The 17,868-nt window shown below is 44.3% G+C and overlaps 2 protein-coding genes across 27 annotated transcripts in view; one reads left to right on the forward strand and one right to left on the reverse strand.

Moving 5' to 3' along the window:
* The window catches only part of LOC146049607 (immunoglobulin superfamily member 11-like), a 571,199-nt gene that overhangs the window by 535,514 nt on the left and 17,817 nt on the right, over window positions 1–17,868 (reverse strand). For all 26 annotated transcript variants that reach the window (XR_014466151.1, XR_014466149.1, XR_014466146.1 and 23 more), the window contains exon 2: window positions 9,505–9,562. The gene's annotated coding sequence lies outside the window, so the exon portion shown is untranslated. The remainder of the gene's footprint in view (window positions 1–9,504; window positions 9,563–17,868) is intronic.
* LOC146049603 (leucine-rich repeat and immunoglobulin-like domain containing-NOGO receptor-interacting protein 4) lies at window positions 1,186–3,349 on the forward strand. The gene has a single exon (XM_083166121.1). The coding sequence runs from the start codon at window positions 1,228–1,230 to the stop codon at window positions 3,076–3,078; it is 1,851 nt and encodes a 616-aa protein (XP_083022247.1). The 5' UTR covers window positions 1,186–1,227; the 3' UTR covers window positions 3,079–3,349.

The raw sequence follows: 17,868 nt of genomic DNA on the forward strand, positions 1-17,868 counted from the left end.
GAAGACAGGGCAAAATGGTAGGTGTTCCCATGGGCGAGCCATCCGCCCCTCGGCCCACCCTACCTGCAGTGACTGGCCTGGCTAGTGGGGGTTTGAACACAAACCCCGACCATCGGGCCAGCAATCCTGAATTGGCCCCATACAGTGATCTACCTCCGACTACTGACCAGCAGCTGCACCTTGACTAGACCTACACAGCCACAGACTGGAAGCCCCCCCACCAGCGTGCAGACTGATGGGGTGCCTGACGTGATTACACACACACCTGGAAGTTCAGATACTGACTCTGGTGGTGGGGTATTGTTGACCTTTCCAATCCAGTGGCCTCCCCAACACACCCATAACCTGCCCCTGACCCTTTTCCCCTTCCTCTGTAACATATATCCCCTGCATAGTATTAGACATACAGTAACCCACAGCTCAGCTACTCTGCTCAGCCAGCCTCAGTTGAATCCTGGGATTCCCAGCCGGATCTACTGCCTTACCTCTGTCCTCCTCCATTAACCAGCCTGATCGTGCTACCAGTTCGTCTCTGCAGTCCAGATGAAGGGTATCCCTGAACCCTCATATCTCTTCGGCTCCTTCCTCTGTCTTCGCCACCATATACAGTCATTTCACTATTATTCACTTTTTTACTGTATTCTTTGTTTTTTTATTATTATTATTATTATTATTATTATTATTATTATTATTATTATTATTATTATTATTATTATTACATCTTTTTTCAAGGGACTTTCTCAAAGACATTATGAAGTCTTTGAAGTACCTTACTAGCCTAGGCCGCTTTACTGAACATTATCGACTTAGCTTTGCCTTTTTAACAACTACCTTCTTTCATCAATAACAAGAAACTGTTTTATTTGTGATAACGTAGCTGGTAGTCACTTCTGAGACGCATAACACATTCATATCTCCTCACTAACGCTGGGAGGAGACATATGCATATCTCAAAAACTAGAAATCAACTCCCCAGCAACAGATTTACTGTTCCCAGTGTAATTAACTAGTGACACAAGTCACAATTTTAATGTGTTTGCATTACTTTTTACGGTACAATGAAATTAAACTGGTGTGTATGGTGGACAGGAATCTAATTATGTTCAATGTTTAAACCAACAGGTCGGTGATTCACAGAATGACTTTTCCACATATCCCTTCAATCTACTCTTCTTGAAGATGGAAATAAGGCAACTGAAACTATTGCTGAACCCGCAAGCTCTGTTTATGTCTGTGGGACTCTTGCTGAGATTGCTATGCTCCAGCTGCCCTCCACCCTGTTACTGCCCTGCCCATGACAATACCACCCTGTGCAAGCAAAGGTTCCTCAGCATAGTTCCAGTGGAGATCCCACTTTCATCCAGTTTCTTGGATCTTAGTTATAACCGTATCAGAATGGTGCAGCATAGGGCCTTCTCACATCTGCAGGACCTGCAGGAGCTAGATCTGAGCCACAACCAGTTATCCCGCATAGAAACAGGAGCCTTTAGCGACTTGCCAAACCTGCACATCCTGTTAGTCCACCACAATCAGCTGAAACTGCTGCCTCCTGGAGTCTTCTCAGGAATGCCATATCTGACATGGCTAGATGTACGAGCAAACCAATTAGTCATTCTCCTGGATCACACTTTCCGGGGGCTCCAGGAGCTTAGGCACTTGGAGATTGGAGACAATCCTCTTCTGTTTATAACGTCTGGTGCTTTCTTGGGGATGCCACTGCTGCAGAGATTGGGATTGGAGAATACCAAACTGGGAAGCGTACCTTCTCAGGCTCTGTTCACCCTGCCCCGACTCTCTGAGCTACGTCTGGGAGGAGTAACCAGCACAGTGCTGCGCGATCTCTCATTTTCGGAAATGGTATTGCTGAGAGTATTAGATATGGACCATTGGCCCTCCCTTGCAAATCTTGGGCCACTGAGTCTCTCTGGACTTAACCTTTCCTCTCTGTCACTAACGCAGTGTAATCTAAGCTTAGTACCAGCAGAAGCACTGAGATCTCAAGTTCATCTTCGGAGATTGGATCTGTCTCAGAATCCAATTACTGTCCTTACTGAGCGCTGTTTCAATGCTCTGAAAAACTTAGAAGAGCTACGATTGTCTGGGGGTAAGCTCCTCTCTGTACCTTCAGGTTCCTTCCACAGTTTGGACAACCTTCGCATGCTGGATCTATCGGATAATCCCCTGCGATGGGTCGCAGAGGATGCCCTGCCTTCTCATGTAGCCCTGGAGACTATGCTGCTTTCCGGGACTAAGCTATCATGTGACTGCCGTCTTTGCTGGATTTTGCATCAGAAAATTAATTTTGGGGGGAAGCCGCCACTCTGTGCAGCTCCTGCATCGCTACAAGGGACGGTCATCCCGGAAAATTCTCGACTGCTGTGCCCAAACCTCTTCACCTGCCATCCTCCAAGGATAGAGCCGCAAGGACCACGAGAGCTAAAGGTGAAAGAAGGCGACAGGCTGACCATCAGCTGCAAAAGTCATGGTGTGCCTGAACCCACCACCAACTGGGTGCTGCCACAAACACCATGGACAATAGACACAAAATCAGTAGCAATGCAAGATGGCGCAGGATTGGCAGCCACGGGATTCCCCCAGCAAGCACCAATGTCCTTGGAACAGGTAACGGAACCAGTGTGGCCAGTCCCCGATGCTCAGAGGTGGAGAAAACCACTCGTGGCTAAGTCTGTGGAGCGAGCAGAGGGAAGAATAACAGTCCTCCCGGAAGGAACGCTCCAGTTTCTGCCAGTGAAAACAACAGACTCCGGTGCTTACCTGTGCCTGGCTAGTAACGTGGCAGGCAATGATTCTGCTTGGGTTCATCTAGAAGTGACCCCATTTAATGGCACTGGCTTTCTGCCTCAGCTTCCTTTAGTCCACAGTCACCTTCTGATTGTCATCACTGCTGGGGGCATCCTGCCTTTCATCAGCTCTGTCACACTCTGCTTCATCTTCATCTTCCTCTGGAGCCGCGGACGTGGGAATATCAGGCACTCAGTCGACATAGACTATATCCCTAGGACTTCACGAGGACAGGTAGCATCAGACGACAACAAATTCACCATGAAGCTCATCTGAGTCCTGGCGCAAAGGAAACTGGGGCATGGAACAGCTTTCTACCACTCAAAGAGGACAACAACACACAGAGCCAGGGGCAGGGGGCAACTTCAACTAACCAAAGCGGAACAAGGTTCCGACTCCATGCACTTGTACTGCTGCTGAGAGGCCACAATGCAATGCTCTGCAGACAGGTGTGGATCAGAAGACGGGGTATTGTCTGTCTGCGCAAATGGAGCTGCCTTTATTCAAAATGAGATGAGGGTGCCACCTAGTACCCCTGTGATACAAAAGTAGAGAAGAAATATCTCAATTGTGGGAATATGGGCGCTAATGACAAAAGAGACGAGTCTCATAGCGCCCATAATCCCACATTTGAGGTGTGGATCATATGGTTGACCAAAAGTTGGTAAATAGTCATTGGGTCGACACCACTAGGTCGACATACTGAAAGGTCGACATGGGTCTAGGTCGACAGGTCGTTAGGCTGAAACAAGCATTAGGTCAACATGGGCAAGGGTGACAGTCAAAAGGTCGACATGGGGTTTTTCACTGTTTTTTTTACAGGAATGTCGACATGGACACTGAAACGTAGCACCGCGTCCCCTCGCTGCGCTTGTCATGCTTCGGGCACGGTGCCTCGCTACACACTGCACACTAGCTACACACTGCACACTATTTTATTTTCCCACCACGCCGTAGTGGATGGTAGGGCATGAAGTACCGCCTGTCGGCACATGTCGGCTCAAAAAACTGTGAAAAACCCCATGTCGACCTTTTGACTGTCGACCCTACCCATGTCGACCCTACCCATGTTGACCTAATGCTTGTATCGACCTAACAACCTGTCGACCTTGTCCCGTGTCGACCTAGACCCATGTCGACCTTTCAGTATGTCGACCTAGTGGTGTCCACCTAATGACTGTCGACCAACTTATGGTCGACCAATCGACCGTATCCCTTACAGATGCCACGTAATCACTGTGTTTCTGCCGGTATTTGGTCGAAAGGACGACAGTCAATAAGTCGACAGGCATGAAAAAAAGGTTGACACATGAAAAAAATTTGACATTTACAAAAGTTTGAGAAAAGTTTTTAATGACTTATTAAAACTGACTTGTTACTTCTTCCCGATCCAATTCGGCATAAAGGTACAATATAATAGTGTACGGAGCGCACTGGGCCTGATGTACCGCGAGCCAGGCGAGAGGACGTGGTACAGTTATACAGTGTCCATGTCAAAAAATGTCAACATAGCCACCAAAAACATATGATAAATGTGTTTGACCTTTTCCTGTGTCGACCATTTAAAAGTCAACCTTTTCCTGTGTCAACCATATTGCCTGTTGTCCAATAGAGGGCGACCTATGTTGACCCAGACAGCGTCGACCTAATAATCTGCGTCTGTTCCTGCCCCCGATAAAGGGACAAATGATGCTACTACTGATGAATGACAATAGTGGCGTCAGTAAGGCAGCGAAACGGATCATTCATTGGTTTTTTTAGTGTCTGACAGAATGTTTTTCAAAGCTTAGAATGAAATGTTTTTTTTTTAAAGATAAAATACTATTTGAAATGACAATTCCAATTCATTTTTATCTCGTTATTTTTAGAAATCTATTTAACAAATAATGTCAGTGCATTATGTTTACTCAAAATTCCTGTTACTCCACTTTTGTTACACATATTGCTCTTCCCTACAGGCCCAAATAATTTGTAACAAATCACAATAATCAGATCACTACACCCCTCTAGTGGTACTGTGTGAGAATGCAAACATTGGCGTACAAATGTTAAAGCATCAAACCCATGAAAAAATGACTGTGGCTGTAAGAATAACATTGGTATTTATCTGCTAGCCTTGCTCTCTTTCCTCAAGCTGTTATTATTTCTTTACAATTCTACACTACCATGGTAACCACAGTCACACTGCACAGGAAGTGGTGAGAAAGGCACTATGGCACAAGCACTGCGGCTGAGCTGCCTGGAGTAAACGTATTGATAAGTTTGTTATTGGATTGTATCGAGCGCTCCAAGGATGCTGCTTTCTTGCTATAAAATATCTCACCCCTGAGATTTCGGAAGGCAATGGGTAGTTTGCAGAACAAGAATGAGCGCTTCCTTGATGGACTTTTATAAAAAAAAAAAGAGAAGAAAGAAAAAAAGAGGAAAAGAGAGAAGAAAAGGCAAAGAATAAAAAAAAAACTTCCCTGTATTAATCCCTTTCCCTCCTTTTCCACCTATCTCTTACTATATTTTTCTTTAAAAAAATGTATCACTGTTTGTATGTTTGGTACTCTTTACCTAGAACGGCGCCCGTCGTGCTGATCGCGGGTACATTTATGTGCGTCCGCGACGCGACCGACGCGATGCCCGCGATTTCCCATTGAAACCAATGTTAAACTTTGAAATCGTGTCGGTCGCGTCGCGGCCGCACATAAATGTACCCGCGATGCCCGCGACGCGATGCTCAGGTTTTCCCATAGGAATCAATGTTAAAAGGCGCGATGGACCCGATTTTACTGTTAAATGGCTCAATCCACCCGATTTGGCCATAGGAATCAATGTTAAATGGGCCACAGAGCCCATTAACCCTTAAATGCCCCCCCAAATTTTTAACGCCACCCCACGATCCACGCCAACCCGAAGCGTGGCGAGCGCAGCGAGCCCGCGAGGGGCGGCGGTACGCGTCCTCCGACCTTTTCATGCCCTACTATCCACTAGGGCGTGGTGTGAGAATATAATAGTGTGGCGAGCGCAGCGAGCCACCGAGCCCGAAGCGTGGCGAGCGCAGCGAGCCCCGCGAGGGGACGCGGATACCTTCACAGTTATGCGCGTCCCCTCGCGGGCTTCACAGGTGTCCGTGGCGACGCGGACACCTGTGAAGCCCGCGAGGGGACGCGTCTACCTGTGAAGGTATCCGCGTCCCCTCGCGGGGCTCGCTGCGCTCGCCACACTATTATATTCTCACACCACGCCCTAGTGGATAGTAGGGCATGAAAAGGTCGGAGGACGCGTACCGCCGCCCCTCGCGGGCTCGCTGCGCTCGCCACGCTTCGGGTTGGCGTGGATCGTGGGGTGGCGTTAAAAATTGGGGGGGACATTTAACGGTTAATTGGCCCTATTTGGGCTGTGTGGCCCATTTTACATTGATTTCTATGCCCAAATCGGGTCCATTGAGGCATTTAAGTGTAAAATCGCGGTCAATCAGGCTTTTTAACATTGTTCCCTATGGGAAAATCGCGGTAATCGCGGGCATCGCGGCCATCCCGATTTACCCGCGATGCCCGCGATGACCGCGATTTTTACCCACGACGACCGCGATTTCAATCGCTGGCGCCGTTCTAGGTAAAGAGTACCGTATGTTTAAAATGGAAAATATATGAATAAAATCTTTTTATACATCCACGTCATTGGAAAAAGACTCCTTTATGTGAGGAATCCACAGCGTATCATCGTAAGTAGGGGTATGCCACCCATTTATTGACCATTGAAAAGAAACCATTATATGAGCTTCTCTATTGTAAGTTAGGTACGCCCCAAAGGAGACGTACTTGACAAACCTAAAATCTTTTGAGGTAGAAACAGCTCTACACATTGTCTTTTTTTTTCATTTTCTTTACATATATCGTGGATTGGAGAATAAAAAGAACCAGTACAACAACGGAAAAGGAAGGAAGGGAATTAATACAGTGACGTTTTTTACTCTTTTCTTCTTCTTTTGCTCTTTTTTTCTTTCTTTTCTCTTTTTTTTCATAAAAGTCCATCAAGGAAGCGCTCAGTCTTGTTATACCTCTACAAACTACCTTGATCTGCCTGGAGTGTCCTTTGGATGCACCAGACAAACAGTTACACCCCGTAGAGCCGCGGTACTCTACTTTCACATGTCATAATGACATCACATGTTCCAGCAACAGGAGAACTACATCTTCTGGCAGCCATTGCACCTGCTTAGCAGTCCCAGAGCTCTAAGCAGCCCCCTCCCCATTGGAACATGGATGGAAGACCACCGGCAGTGCGTAGATCACTGGAGACCCCCGGAAAACCCTGCAAACATATTCTAAAAGTGGTTACTGAGTGTGTCAGGAGAGAAAATACTCGCGATAATCCAAAATTGGGTGCGGGGTACGCATGGGGGGTTTATTTACAGTGCTCCTTATTTACTTCGCTCCTAATTGAATCTCCCCCTTTGTGTAACTTGCAGCCATATTTCGCCTATCCCAGTGATATTTTGAAAAAGAGATAGTTATATTATGATTGTAAAGAAAGCTAAATCATTTTTTTATTCTGCTTTCATAGCACATTAAGAGCACATAACATACACCATTTATTATTATTATTATAATTGTATTTATAAGGCGCCACAAGTGTTTTGCAGCGCCGTACAAAGGAACAATACAGGGAGACAAAACTTGGCATAACATTGAATAAATAACAAAATACAGTACAAATAAAGAGCGTCACAGTATAACTCAGATAACATACAACTAGAGGCTTGAGGCCAATGATGGAGATGAGTATGCGTACGAAGATGGTCACTGAGTGTTGGAGTATAGGAGAGCTGTGAGTGACATGTGAAGAGAAGTGGGCTTTGACAACAGGAGGGAAGAGGGCCCTGCTCAGAGGAGCTTGCAATCTAGTAGGAAGGGGAGACAGACAGATTACAAGAGGTGCAGGCAAGTGGGAGGTGGTTAGATAGCAGGATGTAAATAGGCAAGGGGTCGGAGAACCAGCTGGTTTATGCAGTGGAAGGGTACGCTTTGAGAGAGTCTAATGGAGCGAGGGAGTGCGTCCCACTGAAGGGGTGCAGCACGGGCAAAGTCCTGTGCTCTAGCATGGAAAGCAGTGATTAGGGTGGAGGAGAGACGACAGTCGTCAGCCGACCGTAGAGGGCGGGAGGATGTATGAATGGAGATGAGGTTACTTTTATATATAACCCCTTGTTTTCCCTCCAGTATACTATCAAGGCCTATCTCCCTGTCTGTGTATTCTCTGTTGCTAAATAACTTATAACATAATATAAAGGTTAAGAAAGGGAAGCAGCAGCAGGGGTGGGCAAAGATGTGAAAATTATGAAAAAAATATAATATGAAGGATGAGAAAATTTATTTTTAATATCATAATAATAAATAATAAATAATTCACCATCCTTTATGTTCACAATGGGAATATTTGTGTATATTGTATAGATGTCACCACATCCTTTTGGCAGAACGGTAGTGAAAATGCGATTAATATTGTATAGATGTCACCACATCCTTTTGGCAGAACGGTAGTGAAAATGCGATTAAAAAATCCAATAATGCAACACGCTTCGGCAAAGCACTTGTTTTACTTCCATCTGCCATAAGTAGTCATCAGAGGGGGTGTCCCAGGAGCCCTGAACAACACCCCAACATTTTACCTTAACATATTAATTTCTCCTGAATTTGCCCCTGCTCTGAAGCTGCTGCGGGAAAAGAACAGCGATAATTCCCATAGAAATTACCGAGGCGCAATTTCTCACATCTAATTGAATATCAAAAAACCCCCCGGCTGCTTGAAATTTCAGGCACTGCAGGAAAAAAAAATTAACCCTGAGGTAGAGTTACATTTACTGGAGCTTCGAAAAAGGAAAAGAGGTGAGGTTGCCCATAGCAACCAATAAGATTCTGTCTATCATTTATTCATTACATCCTTGAAAACGATAGATAGAATCTTATAGGTTGCTATGGGCAACGTCATCTGTTTTCATTTTTAGAACCTTTTATACTGTGTATAATTTGTGTAGGTAACATATAATGGGCCTGATTCAGACGCAGCAAAGCTTTCCAAAACTGCAACGGCCGGCGCTATGCTGCGGGGGCGGAGGGGGGAGGGGCAAGGCCTCCCCGGTCCCTCCCAGCAATGTGCTACACAGCGAAGTGGCCAAGCGCAGACCAGCTGATGCACATAAGGAAATCGGCGAGTAGCCATTTCTGCACTCCAGCGTTAAAGGCTGAATCGGCCCAATAACTGTTACTGATGCAACCGGCCCATAATGTGTCACACTAAGTTCAGACATGAAGGGGTTAAGAACTTTCCAGAACCCATCCTCTCGTGTCCACGTGCCATTTTATTACATTATTTTCTGTGTAAATAGGGCATGTAATGCCATTAACGATGACAAGTCACGTGTCCATGTGAGATCTACAGTATCATGTGACGTCAGTATAAACACTTGTATTGTAACGAATAATACTATTGTACAGCGGAATGCAACTTCAGATGTGTATGTAAATATTCCTTTCCCTTCATATGCTGGTAGCACGAGAGCCCCAGATATGTCACATTACTTATTACTTATCCATATCTGTCATGCTGCTGCGGGACTGCCAACACGGATACACGGATACACGCATTGTGTAAATAACACCATTATAAATGTGTGATCTACAAACTCCAACTTTTATACACAGTGCAGCCTACCTCCAGACTTGTCTCATCTATGTTCCCAGCTCCGAAGAAACATATTTGAATGTCGAACCTGTAGAACAATATAAAAAAAGGATGACCTGCAAAGGCTTGATAAAGCAAAATGTTGTGTGTCTTTTTAATAAGGGTTAAAAACCCAATCTCTAGTGACAACCGCTGTTAACAATTGGTAAATCTGCACATTTTTTCAGTGCCATGTGACTATCCCATCGCAACCACAAACGTCACATGGTACATGATGTAATGAGCAGGAAGGCATCTGAAAGCCACTCTGAGCTCTGCCTGCAACTGAAATTCTTCTCCTCCACCCATTGTAATCAATGTCTTGAGTCTGTGTATCAAACTGACTGCATCTGGCAGCCATAATTGTTTAAAGGAGGACAGCCACTATGAATGACAAACGGATGGTGCTTGAGGTACTTAGCGTGCTGTTTAAAGACAACAAATAAACTTTCAATGTGGAATATTTGCTTAAAATAAGGGAAAATTGTTAATAGTACGATGTTCTGTCTGTAAAGAGATTAATGGAGAAATAGTATATAAGTAAAGGGGTTAATAAAGAGATATTTTTTAAGCTTTAGTGTCAGTAATGGATTAATGGTGATGCATTCTGTCATTAAACGGGTTAATGAAAATTCATTCTGTCAGAAAAAATGGTTTCTGGCGATATACTGTGTCAGTAACAGGGTAAGTGGCGGTACATTGTCAGTAAAGAGATTAATGATGGTACATTGGGTTCTTGTGTAGTTTCACGGCGCCAAGGGGACCATGCTGGCGCCGTGAAACTACACAAGTACCGTACATTGTGACAGAAAATTGGTTAACGGTTATACATTCTGACAAATGGCGATATATGGCTTCAGTACTTGGTAAAGGCGATATATCCTATCAGTAATGGGATAATAGGGGTATAACTTGTCAGTAACGGTGATATATCCTGTCAGTAACTGGGGTAATGGTGATATATCCTGTCAGTAGCTGGGGTAATGGTGATATATCCTGTCAGTAACTGGGGTAATGGTGATATATCCTGTCAGTAACTGGGGTCATGGTGATATATCCTGTCAGTAACTGGGGTAATGGTGATACATCCTGTCAGTAACTGGGGTCATGGTGATATATCCTGTCAGTAACTGGGGTCATGGTGATATATCCTGTCAGTAACAGGGGTAATGGTGATACATCCTGTCAGTAACAGGGGTCCCAGGTGATATATCCTGTCAGTAACTGGGGTAATGGTGATATATCCTGTCAGTGGTTGGGGTAATGGTGATATATACTGTCAGTAGCTGGGGTAATGGTGATATATCCTGTCAGTAACTGGGGTAATGGTGATATATCCTGTCAGTAACTGGGGTAATGGTGATATAACCTGTCAGTAACTGGGGTCACGGTGATATAACCTGTCAGTAACTGGGGTAATGGTGATATATCCTGTCAGTGACTGGGGTAATGGTGATATATCCTGTCAGTAACAGGGGTAATGGTGATATATCCTGTCAGTAACTGGGGTAATGGTGATATATCCTGTCAGTGACTGGGGTAATGGTGATATATCCTGTCAGTGGCTGGGGTAATGGTGATATATCCTGTCAGTAACTGGGGTAATGATGATATATCCTGCAAGTAACTGGGGTCATGGTGATATATCCTGTCAGTAACTGGGGTAATGGTGATATATCCTGTCAGTAACTGGGGTTATGGTGATATATCCTGTCCGTAACTGGGGTAATGGTGATATATCCTGTCAGTGACTGGGGTCATGGTGATATATCCTGTCAGTAACTGGGGTAATGGTGATATATCCTGTCAGTAACTGGGGTCATGGTGATATATCCTGTCAGTAACTGGGGTCATGGTGATATATCCTGTCAGTAACTGGGGTAATGGTGATATATCCTGTCAGTAACTGGGGTAATGGTGATATATCCTGTCAATAACTGGGGTAATGGTGATATATCCTGTCAGTGGCTGGGGTAATGGTGATATATCCTGTCAGTAACTGGGGTAATGGTGATACATCCTGTCAGTAACTGTGGTAATGGTGATATATCCTGTCAGTGACTGGGGTAATGGTGATATATCCTGTCAGTGGCTGGGGTAATGGTTATACATCCTGTCAATAACTGGGATAATAGTGATATATCCTGTCAGTGACTGGGGTAATGGTGATATATCCTGTCAGTGGCTGGGGTAATGGTGATACATCCTGTCAATAACTGGGATAATAGTGATATATCCTGTCAGTAACTGGGGTCATGGTGATATATCCTGTCAGTGACTGGGGTAATGGTGATATATCCTGTCAGTAACTGGGGTCATGGTGATATATCCTGTCAGTAACTGGGGTCATGGTGATATATCCTGTCAGTAACTGGGGTAATGGTGATATATCCTGTCAGTGACTGGGGTAATGGTGATATATCCTGTCAGTAGCTGGGGTAATGGTGATATATCCTGTCAGTAACAGGGGTAATGGTGATATATCCTGTCAGTAACTGGGGTAATGGTGATATATCCTGTCAGTGACTGGGGTAATGGTGATATATCCTGTCAGTGGCTGGGGTAATGGTGATATTTCCTGTCAGTAACTGGGGTAATGATGATATATCCTGCAAGTAACTGGGGTCATGGTGATATATCCTGTCAGTAACTGGGGTCATGGTGATATATCCTGTCAGTAACTGGGGTCATGGTGATATATCCTGTCCGTAACTGGGGTCATGGTGATATATCCTGTCAGTAACTGGGGTCATGGTGATATATCCTGTCAGTAACTGGGGTAATGGTGATATATCCTGTCAGTAACTGGGGTAATGGTGATATATCCTGTCAATAACTGGGGTCATGGTGATATATCCTGTCAGTGGCTGGGGTAATGGTGATATATCCTGTCAGTAACTGGGGTAATGGTGATACATCCTGTCAGTAACTGTGGTAATGGTGATATATCCTGTCAGTGACTGGGGTAATGGTGATATATCCTGTCAGTGGCTGGGGTAATGGTTATACATCCTGTCAATAACTGGGATAATAGTGATATATCCTGTCAGTGACTGGGGTAATGGTGATATATCCTGTCAGTGGCTGGGGTAATGGTGATACATCCTGTCAATAACTGGGATAATAGTGATATATCCTGTCAGTAACTGGGGTCATGGTGATATATCCTGTCAGTGACTGGGGTAATGGTGATATATCCTGTCAGTAACTGGGGTCATGGTGATATATCCTGTCAGTAACTGGGGTCATGGTGATATATCCTGTCAGTAACTGGGGTCATGGTGATATATCCTGTCAGTAACTGGGGTCATGGTGATATAACCTGTCAGTGACTGGGGCAATGGTGATATATCCTGTCAGTGACTGGGGTCATGGTGATATATCCTGTCAGTAACTGGGGTAATGGTGATATATCCTGTCAGTGACTGGGGTAATGGTGATATATCCTGTCAGTGGCTGGGGTAATGGTGATATATCCTGTCAGTAACTGGGGTAATGATGATATATCCTGCAAGTAACTGGGGTCATGGTGATATATCCTGTCAGTAACTGGGGTAATGGTGATATATCCTGTCAGTAACTGGGGTTATGGTGATATATCCTGTCCGTAACTGGGGTAATGGTGATATATCCTGTCAGTGACTGGGGTCATGGTGATATATCCTGTCAGTAACTGGGGTAATGGTGATATATCCTGTCAGTAACTGGGGTAATGGTGATATATCCTGTCAGTAACTGGGGTCATGGTGATATATCCTGTCAGTAACTGGGGTAATGGTGATATATCCTGTCAGTAACTGGGGTAATGGTGATATATCCTGTCAGTAACTGGGGTAATGGTGATATATCCTGTCAGTGGCTGGGGTAATGGTGATATATCCTGTCAGTAACTGGGGTAATGGTGATACATCCTGTCAGTAACTGTGGTAATGGTGATATATCCTGTCAGTGACTGGGGTAATGGTGATATATCCTGTCAGTGGCTGGGGTAATGGTTATACATCCTGTCAATAACTGGGATAATAGTGATATATCCTGTCAGTGACTGGGGTAATGGTGATATATCCTGTCAGTGGCTGGGGTAATGGTGATACATCCTGTCAATAACTGGGATAATAGTGATATATCCTGTCAGTAACTGGGGTCATGGTGATATATCCTGTCAGTGACTGGGGTAATGGTGATATATCCTGTCAGTGACTGGGGTCATGGTGATATATCCTGTCAGTAACTGGGGCCATGGTGATATATCCTGTCAGTAACTGGGGTCATGGTGATATATCCTGTCAGTAACTGGGGTCATGGTGATATAACCTGTCAGTGACTGGGGCAATGGTGATATATCCTGTCAGTGACTGGGGTAATGGTGATATATCCTGTCAGTAACTGGGGTAATGGTGATATATCCTGTCAGTAACTGGGGTAATGGTGATATATCCTGTCAGTAACTGGGGTAATGTTGATATATCCTGTCAGTAACTGGGGTAATGGTGATATATCCTGTCAGTAACTGGGGTAATGGTGATATATCGGGGGAAATTTACTAAAGGAAATTTAAAAAAAAAATAGGTGTATTTGTATCCAGAAATACACTTATTTTTGGCATTTACTATCCCGAAAATACGGCAATTTGTAGTCGTATTGATGTGCTATCAATACGAATAGCCGTATTTTTGGGATAGTAAATGTCAAAAATAAGTGTATTTCTGGATAGAAATACACCTATTTTTTACAATTTTCCTTTAGTAAATTTCCCCCATCCTGTCAGTGACTGGGGTCATGGTGATATATCCTGTCAGTGACTGGGGTAATGGTGATATATCCTGTCAGTAACTGGGGTCATGGTGATATATCCTGTCAGTAACTGGGGCCATGGTGATATATCCTGTCAGTAACTGGGGTCATGGTGATATATCCTGTCAGTAACTGGGGTCATGGTGATATAACCTGTCAGTGACTGGGGCAATGGTGATATATCCTGTCAGTGACTGGGGTAATGGTGATATATCCTGTCAGTAACTGGGGTAATGGTGATATATCCTGTCAGTAACTGGGGTAATGGTGATATATCCTGTCAGTAACTGGGGTAATGTTGATATATCCTGTCAGTAACTGGGGTAATGGTGATATATCCTGTCAGTAACTGGGGTAATGGTGATATATCGGGGGAAATTTACTAAAGGAAATTTTTTTAAAAAATAGGTGTATTTGTATCCAGAAATACACTTATTTTTGGCATTTACTATCCCGAAAATACGGCAATTTGTAGTCGTATTGATGTGCTATCAATACGAATAGACGTATTTTTGGGATAGTAAATGTCAAAAATAAGTGTATTTCTGGATAGAAATACACCTATTTTTTACAAATTTCCTTTAGTAAATTTCCCCCATCCTGTCAGTGGCTGGGGTAATGGTGATATATCCTGTCAGTGACTGGGGTAATGGTGATATATCCTGTCAGTGACTGGGGTCATGGTGATATATCCTGTCAGTAACTGGGGTCATGGTGATATATCCTGTCAGTAACTGGGGTAATGGTGATATATCCTGTCAGTAACTGGGGTAATGGTGTTATATCCTGTCAGTAACTGGGGTCATGGTGATATATCCTGTCAGTAACTGGGGTAATAGTGTTATATCCTGTCAGTAACTGGGTAATGGTGATATAACCTGTCAGTAACTGGGGTAATGGTGATATATCCTGTCAGTAACTGGGGTAATGGTGATATATCCTGTCAGTGACTGGGGTAATGGTGTTATATCCTGTCAGTAACTGGGGTAATGATGATATATCCTGCAAGTAACTGGGGTCATGGTGATATATCCTGTCAGTAACTGGGGTAATGGTGATATATCCTGTCAGTAACTGGGGTCATGGTGATACATCCTGTCAGTAACTGGGGTAATGGTGATATATCCTGTCAGTAACTGGGGTAATGGTGATATATCCTGTCCGTAACTGGGTAATGGTGATATAACCTGTCAGTAACTGGGGTCATGGTGATATATCCTGTCAGTGACTGGGGTCATGGTGATATATCCTGTCAGTGACTGGGGTAATGGTGATATATCCTGTCAGTGGCTGGGGTAATGGTGTGATATCCTGTCAGTAACTGGGGTCATGGTGATATATCCTGTCAGTAGCTGGGGTAATGGTGATATATCCTGTCAGTGACTGGGGTAATGGTGATATAACCTGTCAGTGACTGGGGCAATGGTGATATATCCTGTCAGTAACTGGGGTAATGGTGATATATCCTGTCAGTAACTGGGGTCATGGTGATATATCCTGTCAGTAACTGGGGTAATGGTGATATATCCTGTCAGTAACTGGGGTAATGGTGATATATCCTGTCAATAACTGGGGTCATGGTGATATATCCTGTCAGTGGCTGGGGTAATGGTGATATATCCTGTCAGTAACTGGGGTAATGGTGATACATCCTGTCAGTAACTGTGGTAATGGTGATATATCCTGTCAGTGACTGGGGTAATGGTGATATATCCTGTCAGTGGCTGGGGTAATGGTTATACATCCTGTCAATAACTGAGATAATAGTGATATATCCTGTCAGTGACTGGGGTAATGGTGATATATCCTGTCAGTGGCTGGGGTAATGGTGATACATCCTGTCAATAACTGGGATAATAGTGATATATCCTGTCAGTAACTGGGGTCATGGTGATATATCCTGTCAGTGACTGGGGTAATGGTGATATATCCTGTCAGTAACTGGGGTCATGGTGATATATCCTGTCAGTAACTGGGGTCATGGTGATATATCCTGTCAGTAACTGGGGTCATGGTGATATATCCTGTCAGTAACTGGGGTCATGGTGATATAACCTGTCAGTGACTGGGGCAATGGTGATATATCCTGTCAGTGACTGGGGTCATGGTGATATATCCTGTCAGTAACTGGGGTAATGGTGATATATCCTGTCAGTGACTGGGGTAATGGTGATATATCCTGTCAGTGGCTGGGGTAATGGTGATATATCCTGTCAGTAACTGGGGTAATGATGATATATCCTGCAAGTAACTGGGGTCATGGTGATATATCCTGTCAGTAACTGGGGTAATGGTGATATATCCTGTCAGTAACTGGGGTTATGGTGATATATCCTGTCCGTAACTGGGGTAATGGTGATATATCCTGTCAGTGACTGGGGTCATGGTGATATATCCTGTCAGTAACTGGGGTCATGGTGATATATCCTGTCAGTAACTGGGGTAATGGTGATATATCCTGTCAGTAACTGGGGTAATGGTGTTATATCCTGTCAGTAACTGGGGTCATGGTGATATATCCTGTCAGTAACTGGGGTAATAGTGTTATATCCTGTCAGTAACTGGGTAATGGTGATATAACCTGTCAGTAACTGGGGTAATGGTGATATATCCTGTCAGTAACTGGGGTAATGGTGATATATCCTGTCAGTGACTGGGGTAATGGTGTTATATCCTGTCAGTAACTGGGGTAATGATGATATATCCTGCAAGTAACTGGGGTTATGGTGATATATCCTGTCAGTAACTGGGGTAATGGTGATATATCCTGTCAGTAACTGGGGTCATGGTGATACATCCTGTCAGTAACTGGGGTAATGGTGATATATCCTGTCAGTAACTGGGGTAATGGTGATATATCCTGTCCGTAACTGGGTAATGGTGATATAACCTGTCAGTAACTGGGGTCATGGTGATATATCCTGTCAGTGACTGGGGTCATGGTGATATATCCTGTCAGTGACTGGGGTAATGGTGATATATCCTGTCAGTGGCTGGGGTAATGGTGTGATATCCTGTCAGTAACTGGGGTCATGGTGATATATCCTGTCAGTAGCTGGGGTAATGGTGATATATCCTGTCAGTGACTGGGGTAATGGTGATGTATCCTGTCAGTGGCTGGGGTAATGGTGTGATATCCTGTCAGTAACTGGGGTAATAGTGTTATATCCTGTCAGTAGCTGGGGTAATGGTGATACATCCTGTCAGTAACTGGGGTAATAGTGTTATATCCTGTCAGTAGCTGGGGTAATGGTGATACATCCTGTCAGTAACTGGGGTAATGGTGATATATCCTGTCAGTAGCTGGGGTCATGGTGATATATCCTGTCAGTAACTGGGGTAATAGTGTTATATCCTGTCAGTAACTGGGGTCATGGTGATATAACCTGTCAGTAACTGGGGTCATGGTGATATATCCTGTCAGTAACTGGGGTAATAGTGTTATATCCTGTCAGTAACTGGGTAATGGTGATATAACCTGTCAGTAACTGGGGTAATGGTGATATATCCTGTCAGTAACTGGGGTAATGGTGATATATCCTGTCAGTGACTGGGGTAATG

Source organism: Crinia signifera, chromosome 12 (genome assembly GCF_055691185.1).
Source record: "Crinia signifera chromosome 12, ASM5569118v1, whole genome shotgun sequence".
Taxonomy (NCBI): domain Eukaryota; kingdom Metazoa; phylum Chordata; class Amphibia; order Anura; family Myobatrachidae; genus Crinia; species Crinia signifera.